Source organism: Neophocaena asiaeorientalis, unplaced genomic scaffold (assembly GCF_003031525.2).
Source record: "Neophocaena asiaeorientalis asiaeorientalis breed wild unplaced genomic scaffold, Neophocaena_asiaeorientalis_V1.1 scaffold19, whole genome shotgun sequence".
Taxonomy (NCBI): Eukaryota; Metazoa; Chordata; class Mammalia; order Artiodactyla; family Phocoenidae; genus Neophocaena; species Neophocaena asiaeorientalis.
The window spans coordinates 3,743,840-3,759,445 of NW_020173388.1; the positions used below are offsets into that span (position 1 = coordinate 3,743,840).

A 15,606-nucleotide genomic window follows, 5' to 3' on the forward strand; every position below is an offset into this window, starting at 1 on the left:
CCTTGCCCCAGTGGTTACTTTTGGAGATCCCAAGTCCACGGTAAACTTTGAGCTCAAATCTCATTTCAGCAAAACATGAATTTATACTTCAGTGAACATTTTACTTAAGTGACTAAAACTGTCAGTTCCTAGGCTGAGGCACATGTTCTATTCCGGGAAATAACATTTACAAAGATTAGGTATGATGGAGAAATTTTGAGTAATTAGTTCTAGACAGTAAAATGTCAATGTGCGGGGGGGGGGAGGAATCCCTAAATTTAGTATCTTTTAAGGAAAGAGGAGCATTTAGTTTCTGTTATGTCCACCCCAACTGTGTGTACGGCAATTCAGTTCTGACACTAACTGCCCAGAATTAGCATCAGACTCTGCAGTTTTAAGGACTCAAATCTTCCACAAGACTGCCTTTACTTCACATGCCGGCCACACTTCTGGCTGCCTGGCTATAAATTCAGGGGGGGTGCCATGACCTCCTCAGGTTCAATAAATTTGCTAGAACGACTCTTGAACTTAGGAAAGTGCTATACTTAGGATTACAGTTTTATCGTAAAAGAACTCAGGAACAGCCAAATCAAGAGGCATGTAGGGCAAGACTGAGCCAGTCCAGGATGCAGGATGTGTCACCCTCCCAGCGTATCAATGTGTTCATCCAAGAAGCTCACCTGAGTCAGAGTTTTCATCCACATGATTGATTTATGGCCTGACCTACCTCCTGGAGGTCAGGCTGGGCCAAAATTCCAACTCTCATCACAAGGGTGGTTTTTCTGGTGACCATCCTGAAGCTACCTAGAAACCCACCCTGGATCACCTCATTAGAATTTAAAACAAAAACAACAAAAAAACCCCAAACACTTCTACCACTGGAAATTCCAAAGGTTTTTGAAACTCCGTGCTATGAACTAGGGGCAAAGACCAGACATAAGCTTTATTTTGTCACAGCTTTTTAAAAGTTTATTAAAGTATAAACAGTAAGAATTAGAAAAATGACACCTTTTTATAAGTTGCCTGTGTTTAAATTTATCAGCTTACCTACGTCTTAGCTTTTTTTATATACTTATAATTTTTTAAAAGTGCTTAACACTGTTTCATATGACTAAAGTACATTAGAGTATATAATAATTTTACTGCTAAGTTTATCCAAATTGTATACAAAATATACAGAAGTGTTTAAATATTCCATTTTAAAGAAAACTAGACTATTCTTCAGTCTGTTAAAAGAAATAAATGAATTGGAGAAAACAAAATGCTTGGCATGCCTTCTGAGATACTATCAATAGATACTTTAATGCCCTCTGCTGGCCATCACATTTCTAATTTTTGTGAAATTGCCAAGCTAGTGAATATTTTAATTTTGGAAATACATTTTACTACAGCCAAAAGGAAAATAGTTTTAAGATTATTCTTAAAAGAACCATGTAGTCTTTCACATGTGAATTTTAGGCTGACGATAAGAGTGGCCTCTAATAGGATATATGTGCTGGTCTCTACCCCTCTGAGTTGATCTACCTGTGACTGTCCTATACTAGAAAGCAGTGACTTTGGCCAGAATGCCAAGGTATTGAGGTATTCTACCTCATTTAAATAGCAACTGATATGGAGATTCATTAAGGCAATTTAATTTCTCCATATTCAGAAAAGACAGGTAGCTAGCTGATAAGATTGTCAAACACAAATTTCCCTTCAGACAACCAGTCCTTTCTCCCGCGGTAGCTTTCTGATTCCTTTTCTCCTCTATTGCCTATGCTCAGACCGGGAGAAAAATAAATTTATTTTAGATCCAAAGAAGTAGTCATTCCGTTTTCATGGGCCATTTCTTTTTTCTTAGGCATAGCCTAAGAGTTCTATGATTCTTCCCAGTGATTGATTAACTTCTTCATATTTCGTTGGTCATACATTTTTTAAGTGATAATTTGCTGGAAGTAGCTGATTTTTCTACCCCAAGTGGAATCAAATTGGATTTTATGTATTACTGTCTTCAGCCGTCTGCTGGTATTACTCTCTAAAACCGTGACAACCCGGCTGTGCTTGATGATCTTCTCTAAAAATACAGGTGCCTGAATCCACTCTACAACACACACTAAACCAAAATCTCCAGGAGTTCTAAGTTGGGAACTAATTACTTATCCAGAATTCAGGGGTCCACAGCTTCAGCTGGATTTTTATTTGAAATACGAAAGAAGCTTATAGTATACTTTTAAGGTAGGAAAGTGTTACTTTTGGGAGATCAGTTTTATGACCAAGTGTCAACGTTAACAATATGGAGCAATGGCAACTCCAATAATAATATTTATTAGTAAAATGTATAAAAACAAAATGAGGTGACCTCTACCTATTGATGTGAACTTTTTTTCTAAAGATAAATATCCATGTCTTTAACCTCAACAGAACAATCTTCCAAATAGTGGACTGGCAACCTGTGCATCAAGTGGTATATATTGCAGGTGTGCCTAAAATTCTTGCCTATTTAAATTGTTTTCATACGTATTTAGCTGCTGAGATCCATGTGGGTTTATACCTTTGCTTTTATTTTCACCTGAAAGTTTAAAATATTATTTCTAGAATGACTGTAAACATCCTGTTTCATATTTTCTAAATATATTCCATACTAACATGTAAACATACCAAACAACTTTTTAAAACCTGTCAGTTTACATCTGACTTAATATTTTCCTTTTACATATAAAAAATTATCTTGAGGTGTTGTACTTAAGTGAGTTTTCCAGAGGACTAACAAGCTTACATCTTCTGAATGCTAAAGTTTTTAACTTTTTTCATGGAAATCCTTCTGCCTTATTAAACACTATAAGTAGTAATCTGATTTTAACTCCTAATGACAAGGGCCATTGCAGTGCTATCTTTAGAATCCTTAGGAGCACAGAGCTTTGTTTACTTTTGTTGTCTCACTCTAGTCAGCTGCACATTCCTGTCTAGTTAGTCTCCTTAATTTCTCTCCATTTATACCTGTCAGTGTTCTGGCAGCTATCCTTTCTCCCATCAAGCTTTTTATCTGAAGTTTGCCAAGACCGTGGGGCACCTGATTTTTTAATCAGCATTGGTCTTTATACTTTCCAAGGCTATATGAAACTTTGGACTGAAAGACTACATACAAGGTCTGTGATGGCTAGGCTTCTGCTTGGGGGCTTAGTGATCCCCTCTTCCCCCAATTTTGGTTTGTGTAAAAGGCAAACCATCCGATAGGAAACGCACACTCTTCATCCCCTTACTACCCTATACCACAGGGCAGTGGTTCTCAAATTTGAACATATATCAGAATCACCTGAAGTACTTACAGATTGCTGGGCCTCACCTTCAGAGTTTCTGATTCTGGATGGGGCCCAAGAATTTGCGTTTTGAATAAGTTCCCAGATGATGCTGATGCCGCTACACTTTGAGAACAACAGCCTTAGGGAACTTTACTGTCATTAATAATTTCCACCTTCCATTTCTGTATTTTGGAAATGTATTATCCAACAGTACTTCATAATGTTATAACATTCTCGTATATGTTCTTTTTTTTTAAATAGATCTTTATTGGAGTATAATTACTTCACAATACTGTGTTAGTTTCTGTGGCACAACAAAGCGAATCAGCCATATGCATACACATGTGCCCATAAAACTCATCATGAAGGCCTCACCCTTATGACCTCATCTAAACCTAATTCTCTCCCAACAGTCCCATCTCCAAATGTAATAACAGCGGGGGTTAGGGCTTCAACATACGAATTTGGGGGTGACACAGTTCAGTCTGTAGCAGCATCTTATAATAACATCTTATGTATTTTGTCACAGACCAAAAAAAAAACCAAAATGAATACTGTTTTACCTGTGCCAGGGCTTTGTCTCATATCTGTCTCTCTTAGGTCTTCTGACATATTACTGACCGAGTCGTCTTCAGCTGCATCTCCAGCAATGACTGTATGAACATAGTGGGATATATGGTGGTTTGTTTTTTATTCACTTTCAGATTTGTGTTTTAAGTTCTGATATATTATTTTCCCCTTTAGAGTGAACCTGATACTAAAAACTGTGGTTGTTCAGTTTTCTGTAGCTTAGATTCCCCATCCTTAAACATATTTTTTAGTCTTAGGTCACTATAAATATCTGGTGTTACTAGGTCTTCTGACATAAAACTGACAGTCATCTTCAGCTGCACCTCCAGCAATTACTGTAGGAACATAATCAGGCCACTGCTGTTGGGCTACTTGATCGCCAGTTATTTTACATTTTAATTTTAATGGGGGAGATGTATAGTTCTCCAGCAGACCAGTTTCTTTTCTTGTCCACCAGTGAAACATTTGAGGACTTCTCACCACCATTTCCCAATCCTAACTCTCTATCATTTCCCTCTCTTTCCGCTAGACACACACTCATACTCTAAGAATTAGGACTGCATCATTTAATGATGTTAAGATCTAGAAACATTATGTTTGGTAGAGGTCTTTAAGAACGTCTTGTCCAGTCTGCCATTTTACATAGTCAGGTCTAGAGGAGAGACTTGTGAGTTCAAAGTTCCACAGAGACTGAGTTAGAACTTGGATTTCCTGACTCCTGGCCTAGAACTCATACAGTTTATTTCATGCTGTCTGTCATGACTTTGTGTATATTGCATCTCAATCCTTTGGGTTAAACTCGTTTTGAAGAACTTTATGATGTGTCCCAGGACAACTCACACTTACATTCTCACAGGTTTTGTATTTTTCTAAGTTTTTCAATGCCCCTTTTCTGTTTACTCATGATTTTACCACAACCGGTATGAAAATTTGCTTTAACTTCTGCCATCTGGAATTGCATTTTTGCTTTATTAAAATTGGTCTTTTTAAACTTCTAGAAATTCAAATTTCTTTCCTCCTTCTGTGTAACTCTACTATTTTCTGTGTTCTGATCAAATATATGTGAAATCTGTTTCATGATAGATTGAGCAATTAGCTTGTTGAATAGCATTTAATGAAACCTATTTAACTTAGACTGTATTCATGTATTGACATTTTTTTATATGGTAGCATGATGTTAAGATTACTTTTCTTTGCCTTCCTACCTGTCTGATCCTCTTCCATTTTTACACTGGCACATCCTGTGGCTTCCTTTCCATCGTGGGATTCCTGTTCTTGTGAGTTGTCTGTTTTACTGTGTCCCAGAATAGCATCCAACTCAGTAAAAAATTTCATACTCTTAGTCATGCCTAGGTCTTGAGCCATTCTTACAATCTTGTATTCATGTTTTAAGTTTTTGTACTTTGTTCTGCACTGCTTCCAGTCTCTCTCTATTCCGAGTTTCTGAAGCTCGGCAGCAATTTGTTCAAATATCCTTTTATTTCTCACTGTTCCCTCTAGTTGTTGTTGTATGCCTTTATCAGACCAGATGCCTATCAGAGCCCTGACTTCTGTCACAGTCCAGTGTTTTCCTCCTTCATTTGCTACAGCTGGAATGAAAGTTGGATTATTAGGGGTTTCCATTATTGGTGGAGAGTTACCTGTACCGGGTGGGGAGGGAAACAGATATATGGGTTACACACGTCAGCTAAGATAAATAATCGGATGCAACATTAGTAAAGGAAGTAATTTTCTCTGTAGGAGATGGAATGTAAATCGTAGCTTAGCTTTTCTCTTAAACTAGTTGGGAAATGGAAGCACAGAACCTGAATCTGTTCCTTACCGTGACAGTGACTGGCTTCAATAAAGCTGTGTTTTTAATTAGTTACATTTCGATCAACTTTCTTCTCTATCGTTTCTTTCTCTTCCATTCCACTCCTTTAGTATGTGGGATGTATGTTAGTATATAGTGAAAGTCGAATATATAATTTTGTAATATTTATTTGTCAAAAGCAATAAATATAATTACATAAAACAGCTTGTTGAAGACAACTTTTTCATGATAGGTGTGAGCAATTTATCTCCTTCCCATGCTTTTTCTTTATCTAATGGTTTCCATTTGCCGCATATCAGAATCTCCTAGGGAGCTTTTATAAACCACTGCCCTCACCCCTCATCCCTGGATTGTGATTCTAGTGTGCAGTTCAGTGTTGAGAACCAAGACTATTCATGAATGAAGGGCTTGGAAGAGGCACATTAATAACTGGTGCTTCCTACTCTTTGGGAAAATAAAAGATGTCCCATTGGTTAAAGACCAAATGCCAAAGTGAAATATTATATTCTTTTAATGCAAGGAAATGTGCCAGAAATTTCATAATGCATTAGGCAGAATGTCTCCACTTAGTTATAAATACTTTAATAACTTTGTATTACATCTCTGGTACAGTTTTGCAACTCGTTTTATGATAATGGCATTACTTGACATTATATTGGTTATTTAACAACCCATTATCTTGTTTTTCTCAGATTTCATGTTTAATAAAAACGTAGTTCGGACCTCAGCATCCATAACATTACTCATTAAAAAACACTATAGTAGGGCTTCCCTGGTGGCGCAGTGGTTGAGAGTCCGCCTGCCGATGCAGGGGACACGGGTTTGTGCCCCGGTCCTGGAAGATCCCACATGCCGCGGAGCGGCTGGGCCCGTGAGCCATGGCCGCTGGGCCTGTGTATCCGGAGCCTGTGCTCCACGGCGGGAGAGGCCACAACAGTGAGAGGCCCGCGTACCGCAAAAAAAAAAACAAAACACTATAGTATTTACTTGAGGTAGGGAATTGTTTTTATTTTGTGGTGTATTTAATTTCTTTAAGATGCTTTTCAGTATTTCCATACTTGGATTAACTTTCAATAAGAATTTAGAAGCAAGAAGGAGATTTATGTTGACTTTTTGGGTGAATAAAATCATCCTTGACTTCATTATGGATTTCATATTATTTACTTTCAAATATAAAATTCTGTTTTTCTTACACCCCAGGAATGCTGAAGTCATATGCTCATTAATATTAAGCACTTACTATGTGTAATTTTGGCCATCAGATTCCTTACTATATTTAAAGAATAAAGATTGGAGGTTTGAAGGCTAATATTTCCAGGCAATTTACATTTTGTTAAGGAAATCATTTGTTTTAGAAATGATTTTTTTTTTGTATAGGTTGGTAAAAAAGAGGGAAACATAAATTAATCTTAAGTGTTTCTACCAGGAAAACTCATCCATTTTCTCAGATTTGAAACCAATCTTACTTTCCAATTTGAAATTGGATCAGTTTCACTATATATTTGGCCCACCATACCATACCTACCTAGTTCCATTGGTCTGACATGAGAAACCAAAAGTAAAGGATTTCCTGGGATGTCTTCCTTGTCTACTGATGTAACTGACATTTTGCCTGGAAAGAGAGAATTCCTTTTAGAAATAAGTACAAAGGAAAATTAAAATTGGATTATAACTGATAATGCTAATAGTTTGAGTTGAATTTGTTCATATTCATGAAGGATTATAGATTTAGGTTAGATGCTTTTTGTAATAGTGGTATAATATGGTTTAAATATTTATGTCCATAAAGAGAAATCTAATTTCTTCCATCACATTGACATTTTGAACTTCCACTAGAATTGTTTGCTTCTTTTTTTTTTTTAAAAGAAGTGGCTTTTTTTTTTTAAGGAATTCCTTTATTTTTATTATTTATTTATTTTGGCTGTGTTTGGTCTTCGTTTCTGTGCAAGGGCTTTCTCTAGTTGCGGCAAGCAGGGGCCGCTCTTCATCGCGGTGCACGGGCCTCTCACTATGGCAGCCTCTCTTGTTGCAGAGCACAGGCTCTAGACGCACAGGCTCAGTAGTTGTGGCTCACGGGCCCAGTTGCTCCGCGGCATGTGGGATCTTCCCAGACCAGGGCTCGAACCCGTGTCCCCTGCATTGGCAGGCAGGTTCTCAACCACTGCGCCACCAGGGAAGCCCTGTTTGCTTCTTTTATAAGTTTCTAGAGATGGTTGTAGTTAGTTTTCAAATTAAATTACATCTTTAAAATGAGGTATTTTCTTTTTTTTGTATTTTAGGTGCTTTAACATAGTCAGCCCTTTAAGTGATACTGGTAATGTGAAAGAGAAATCCTGCAATGAGATAATCAGAAAATCTTGTTTTATTGGCATATATCGTCAAATAGCTGAGTTTGTACGTATCTTATGTAACTAGTTGATTGATACATACTAAACTTTCCAGAAATTAATCTAAGTTTTGCTTAAATGGACCAAGGAATGTACCATTTAAAAGAACCATGCCAGCTTTGAAAAATGAAGACATCCCTCCTTGATCTCCTTATATCATTTCCACATGTTTTTCTAATTTTGTTTTACTGAGTAACAGAAATAGCATTTTACATTAGGAGATCAATGTTAGGTATGATTTTGATGGTGTAAACGTTCATTTTAAAATCACTATTCACCGTTATCATTACAAGGCATTCCATTAAAGAATAAGGAAATGAATGCTGTTTATCATCTTAAACATTATACTGGGGATTCTTATATTAAAAACAAACAAGTGAAAAATAAGGGAAGTATCAGTGTTTTCAAATGGCATAATTATATAAATTTAAAACTCAAAAATTGTCAGTTTTAAAATCGTTTCATAATTATTTGAGGCTAAATTGCAGTTAGGGAATGTTTTGGATTTAGTTGGGAATATGGGAAATAAAAATCTGAAGTTACATAAGAATTCTCTTTAGAGAGAAGAACAAAAGATGTTAATATCCCCAGGTAATTTAACAGCTGAGCTTGATGAGAACAGCAAGGAAAGGTAGGGTTTGCTATTCTGTTATCTGCTTTAGGGCCTACTTTTGTTTACTGAAAAGGTCCTGGAGCTGAACATACAGGTGGGGGGAAGAAAAGAAAAGCTCTCTCCCCAACTTCTTCAGGGGATTTCTCTTTTTTTCCCCTTAGGTGGGTCATTCCCAGCATGAATCCCAAAACTGAATGTAGGGGCCCCATGCCATGGAGATTTTAAACTGAAACTCTTGTCATTATTCCTAATGCATTTGTATGTAGGAAGAGGAGGGAAAGAGAGCGGAAACTTTCTTTCAGTGAAGGAATATGATTTAGCCGCAGTCGGCCAAAGGTATTCTGAGGTTGAGGATAATTATAATTTCCAGAACATGAAGCGTCTTAGAATTTGTATTTGCGTCTTTTGCCAAGGCTCAGTCAGACTACCTGCTGCCTAACAGAAGGGACCAGATCCTCTGTCCTTACCCCTTGCATGAATGAGGTTGATCCCAACAGTAGAAAAGGCACATTCATTTCCTTCCCTTCCTCTTTTTACCCTACACCAATACAAATTCTGCTGCTTCCACCAAAAACACCAGAAGACATTATAAATGAATTAGACCTGGAGAAAGGAGAACTTTCTAAGCCTTAGAAAAGAAACTATGTGACTATATTAAAACTTTCAACTTCTGTGGGTCGAATAAAAATCAGCCAAACTTGTAAGGCCAAAGAGATATGCAGATTTTTCGAAATTAATCTAAGATATGCAGATTTTTCGAAATTAATCTAATTGACATGAACAGTCAATTTGTAAAACTGAATAAATATGTAGGAAAATGTTCCACAGCACTAGTAATTAAACAAATGCAAAGTAAAAGTTATTTATTGCATATACTGTTGTACTCGGTTCTTTATTAAATTAGCAAAGTCTCTCCCCCTTTCAACCTCACTCCATAATCTTACTTGACAGGGTTCTATAAAAGGGACAGTCTCATTGTTAAATTACAATTCTTTTGGAAAGCAGTTATTTTAGCAATATGTTTCAAAGTAATTATTCCCCCCGCCGAACCAGAAATTGAATTCTGATAGTCTATCCTAAAGTAATAATTTTAATTATGGACAAAAGATAATTGATGGTAGGGAATTCCCTGGCGGTCCAGTGTTTAGGACGTGGCGCTCTCACTGCTGGGGCCCAGGTTCAATCCCTGGTCAGGGAACTAAGATCCCGGAAGTCGTGCAGTGTGGCCAAAAAAAAAAGAAAGGTAATCGATTGCAGCATCCGTTATATAAGGGGGCAAAGACCCAAACTCTGGAATATGCACTCAGTTAAATATTATGGAATCATTAAGTAACATTTAACCCTAAATTATGGTCAATTCTGGGTATAATTTAAAGATTATTTTAAACGTAAACAAAATGCTAATTTTTTTGTAATTTTATAATTTAAAAAATTGTATAAAAACAATCAGTGGCATTGTGGAAGATAATGTGAGAAGGGGCTGAAAACTAGGGAGGCCAGTTAAGAGGTTATCCTAATATTCCATGCGATGATGAAGTTCTGGATGGTGGTAATGAAAATGGAGCAGAGAGATAAATTTATGAAACATGTCAGTAGATTTTTTTTAAGGACTTAGTGACTGACAAAAAATCAAGGTTGTCTCAAACATTTCTATTTAAGTGACCAGAAATACAGTGATAGTAAGGTGGAAGCAATTGTAGGAGGATCAGTTTTGATGGGGGAAGAGAGTTGGTTTTAGAACTGGGTGTTTGACATACCCTAAACATACATGGTTAAGGTGTATTGTGGGCCCTCTGCTTATGAGTGAAATGGGGAGTTTGGAGCCATGCAAGTAGCTGAAAGGGCTAGAAGATCCCATTAAGAAGTGGAGATATTACCATCACATCTTCATTACACCAACCTGTGGTTAAGTCAAGGCCTTTCAGAAGCTCAGTGAGTGATTTACTTATTGTTAATACTTAAGGCATTTAGATGATGATGAGTGCAGAGTGATAAACTGAATAAAATAATATAATTACTGTTTAACTTGGTAAGACTGCAAAGCTTTCTCAGAATTTGGTTTGGTATTAGAAGTGTAAAGGCAGTAAGCTGAGTGGATTTTTTACCAAAGGATTTTATTATTGAGCTTTAAACACGAAGTTCAGATAACCCAAGTTAACTCAACTGTAATCTCTCATCTTTAACCCCCCTTCTTATTTGGTACCTTTATTATACCACTTACCACTTTCTTTTGGGTTACATTTATTCACAGTTCCCTCCTTTCTGTGGTCACATCCATGAATGCATGTAACTCATTGCTTTGCACACAGTGTACACAGACAGTAGGTATTAAACAGATTTTGAATTGAATTGAACAACTCTGTTCTTAAAAATAGCTATGCTAAGATTTTGGCCATGGGAGAAATCTCATTACTGCCATTGATTTTTCCCAATTTGACTAGTGATACGTTCGGCTTCCACACTGAGCAAATTCTATGTAAATAGTGTTGGGTTTAACAACACAGCAGCTCAAGAACCTTGTTTTAATAAGGCATATATTACTTTTCAGATATTGTATTTTTTGCAGATTAAAGGTTTGTGGCAACCCTGTGTCAAGCAAGCCTGTTAGTGCCATTTTTCCAACAGCATGCTCGTTTCTGGTCTCTGTGTCGCATTTTGGTAACTCTCAAGATGTTTCAAACTATTTAATTGTATTATGGTGATCTGTGATCAGTGATCTTTGATGTTACTGCTACAACTCACTGAAAGCTAAAATGATGGTTAGCATTTTTTTAGCAATGAAGTATTTTTTAATTAAGGTATATACATTGGTTTTTTTTTTAGACCTAATGCTGTTACACATTTAATAGACTACCGTATAGTGTAAACATACTGTATATGCACTGTGAAACCAAAATGTTTGTGTGACTCGCTTTGTTGGGATATTTGTTTTATTTGCAGAGGTCTAGAGCTGAACCCACAATATCCCTGAGATATGCCAGTATTTAAATCATTTAATCATAAATCATTTAATCTATCAAATCTATTTGTTTTACTTACTGTTAAAATGGAGATGTTCTCCCAAACAAGTAATGAAGTTCTTTATCAGTTATTAGTATTTTAGTGCTTTTATTTATAAATTTAGGAAAATGGAAACGTAATATAGAGCAGAAAGTTCTATCTTATTTGGAGCTGTGGGAAAACCAACACTTGAGCAATATTTTTTTTTCACGACTCTTATAAAATTAAGACTTAAAATATTTTCAGAACACAATCCATTTTCCAAAAACTGCATCAACATGGGTAAGGAGCAGTTGGCACTAGCAGTTGGTGTCATTTTAACGTGTTTTTTCTGTATTTTACAGGTTTTTTAAATGGTTGGCATTAAACTCGTTTGAAATTAATTTTTACCTTGTGCAAAATAGCATATACATAACAGGTCAGTTACTTTTCTCAACCTTGATATTTCAGGCTATATTTATCATATGGACTCAAGTCTGGTTCTTTTACAGTTTGCTGGGTAAAAACAAAAGAATGGTACTTTTTCTTTTTACCTTCAGTGATCTCTGGGGCTGTACTTTGGCTCAGCGTTGCCAGGCACCTGTCATTTGCATCTTCCTCTGTTAATTGTGTGGCAGGTTCATACTGCAGGATCGCATCCAAATCATGGAAGAACTTCATAGTTTTAGAGCTGTCTCCAGAGTTGTGGGCATATTTAACCGTTCTGTATTCATATTTGAGATTTTTGTACTTTGCCCGGCACTGTTTCCAATCTCTGTATACTCCTAGTGCTTGCAGCCTTTTAGCAATGTAGATAAATATTCCTTTATTTCTCAGTGTTCCATAGAGTTGTTTTCGTATATTTTTTTCTGCCCAGATACTTAGCAAAGCTTTAACCTCTTCCTCAGTCCAGTGCTTTCCTGCTCCACTCTCCATGTTGAAAGTGACCTGGAAATGATTCACTATTTCTAGCCAAGGTTTTGTTTCCTAGGAAACCAGACGGCTGGTTGTCAATAAGCTCTGAAGAGCTGAAAGGATCTAGTTTAACTGGTTCAAGCTGCCTGAGGGGAGTAACTTGAGAAACTGCCAAATAAGCAGGCTTTGTGATTAAAGAAGCCTGGACCTAAATGATTCCTAATGTTATTCATTTCAGCTTTAAAGGAAAAATTACCCTTGAGACAAAAGGGAAAGAAAACTTTTTTTGTGTTTATTTCTAGTTTACTATATGATTGTTGATTTTTTGTTTGTTTGTTTTGGAAATGGTTGGCAGAGGTTCTTTCTGCCCTAAGGTTTATGGCTAACATTTTTATTTCTCCTCTGATATGAATCACTTAGTCTTTGAACATTGGTTACTACAAACAACATCATTTCACTAAATAAATAAATCCTAAGTCACAAATTATTCATTTATATAGGATGTATAGTATTATGCATGTCTGTTTTCAGCATAATAGTTCATAGTATTTAAAGCACTGGTAATTTAGTAAAATCACTTCAATTTTAACTTCTTAGATTTTTACTTTGCAAGTACATTTAATATTGTAATTTTTCTTGTCATTAAAATGTCTAAACAATTACAATTTTGGAAAAGATCCTTTTTACCAAATAAATCATGTATTAGTTGTTAATGTATACATACATATTATGGTAGAGATTTACTTTTTATTTCTACCCTGATATATATTCTTTGGAACAAAAATTTGTTAATAAACATCTAGTGTTTATAGCACTTGTTCAGAACTATTAAAAATTGTTGAGCACTTTGAACCTTTATTGTATCTTTTGAGTTTGTACTCCACTGTGGTGCAGATCCTCTAAGTCTTACGAGTGTGTTACCCTACCTAGCTAGGAAGCCTAGCTTCTGGCTTTCTTTGTATCATCACCTAAAAGTACTAACGCAGGAAATGAGATACAGAGTGCCTCATCAGCTTGGGCTTTTTTGAAGTAGCATTTATTTTCTGAAGACAAAAGTGATAGATATTTGACAGAAAAAATTTGATGAATGCAAAAAGCAAAACAAAACAAAAAGTAAATTTTGTTCATAATTCCAGTACCCACAAGCATTTTACCTGCTATTTTATTTGGAGCTTTTTATTTATATCTACATACTCAACCTTATTTAGAGGTCACATAATACAGAGGTTAGAAGTACAAGTTTTGAAGTCAGATTGTCTGTGTTCTAATCCTGGCCGTGCCACCATTCTCTGTGTGACATTAGACAAGTTACTTCTGTTTCTTTAGTGTTGTCCTTTTCTGTAAAATGTGAATGGTAATCATAGTACCTACTTCAGAGGATTGTTTTCAAAGGCTAACAAATTAGATCATTCGTGTAAATGCTTAGGACAGTGCCTGGCATATTAGTTAGAACTCAGACAGTCTCATCTGCAGCTGTTGCTAGTCGTTGTCATTGTCATCATCATGAGTGGAAGTGGCACCAGTGCTTGTAGCATTTAATGTGGTGTAAGACTGAGTTCATGGATGTTACTGAGAAAAGTATGTTTCATAAAAGTCATTAAGAAGCTTATCAGTGGGGTAAATTTAACAGCTGATACCTTTTTATATTCACAGGGGTCAGGAGAGTGCTGGTATTGTGACCAGTGATGGGAATTCGATACCAACATTCAAAACACACAAGGTATATTTAAGCATTAAAAAATGTTGAGTATAAAGGTAACAATAGCCCGAAGATAACTAGTATATAGTGGTGAGGGGAGGAACTTTGAATAAAAATAATTTGTAATTAGAAGTATAGTTGACCCTTGAACAATGCAGGTTATGGACGCTGACCTTCGTTCAGTCCAGTATCTGCATATATCTTTTGACTCCCCCAAAACTTAACCACTAATATCCTACTGTTGACGGGAAACCTTAACTGATAACATAAACAGTTGATTAACATGTCTTTTGTATGTCATGTGTATTATATACCGTTCTTACAATAAAGTAAGCTAGAGAAAAGAAAATATTATTAAAATCATAAAGGAGAGAAAATACATTTACAGTATAGTACTGCCTTTATCGATACAATAAGCTTATGTTGTCTTTTTACAAGATAAATTCTGTCGGTACCTATGTTAACGTAGTCTTAATACAGAGCACTGTAGATGTTATATGTGTTACTAACACTAGACCTCAAAAATGAAAAGATAATGTGAAAAAATTCATATTTATAGGTATAACAATTCATGCATTGGTAACAAAGAAGAAGCAATATGATTGCTTTATGGTTGCCTAGCCTATACACTAATAAATGAATCGTTATAAAATATCACTCACTTTATGCCTATGTAAAGATGGGCTATCCACTTTAATACCGGTCTTCCACATGATGTTGTACACAGTGACTACTTAGGCAATGGTGATGGTGGTGACACCAAAATGTCTCATATGGTTTCTGCTGTACAGTTACTAGATTTTCACAAGAAGACTCTCACACATCCACAACAGGTAAGTTTATTAACTGTACAGTATGTTGATGATTCACTCTTCATTAAGTGGAAGTGAATCATCATAAAGGACTTCAACCTAGTAGTCTTCATTCCTAATGAGTAGGAGGAAGAGGAGGGGTTGGTCTTGCTGTCTCAGGTGTGGAAGAGGTGGGAAGGGGAGGCAGGAGAGGCAGGTACACTGTATGTAACTTGATGGATATATGTCGTAATTTCTGTCTGACTTTTTGCTTTTTTTATTTCTCCCAGAATGTTTCTTTGTGGTACCAATCATTCCACGGTTTGCTTTAGTTTCAGTGCCTGTATCTTAGAAGGGTCCATGTTGTAAAAGAAGTCCAAAAAGAGTCTTGAATAATCGGAACCCTACTGCCAGAGTGTCAGTTTGTTTCTGGCACTGCTTCTTCTGTGTCTTATTCCTCATCATCTGGCACTGGTTCAAAAGCACTCATCTCCACCAAGTCATCTTCTGTTAATTCCTCTGGTATGGTGACTGTTACCTCTTGAATTTCTCCAAGATCCCTATCTTCATCTTCATCCC

General features: G+C 36.2%; 1 protein-coding gene across 2 annotated transcripts in view; it reads left to right on the forward strand.

Annotated features, from left to right (window-relative positions):
- Positions 1 to 15,606, forward strand: part of PPAT (phosphoribosyl pyrophosphate amidotransferase) — a 37,088-nt gene that overhangs the window by 8,334 nt on the left and 13,148 nt on the right. Inside the window, exons 1-2 of one of the 2 annotated variants that reach the window (XM_024746729.1) lie at positions 12,008 to 12,061; positions 14,191 to 14,257. Coding sequence is in view for 1 of the 2 variants with exons in the window: in XM_024746728.1 (XP_024602496.1) it covers positions 14,191 to 14,257 (67 nt within the window). In the remaining variant the exon portion in view is untranslated. Of the gene's footprint in view, positions 1 to 12,007; positions 12,062 to 14,190; positions 14,258 to 15,606 lie in introns of those variants that run through there. The other variant, XM_024746728.1, reaches the window with a different exon arrangement.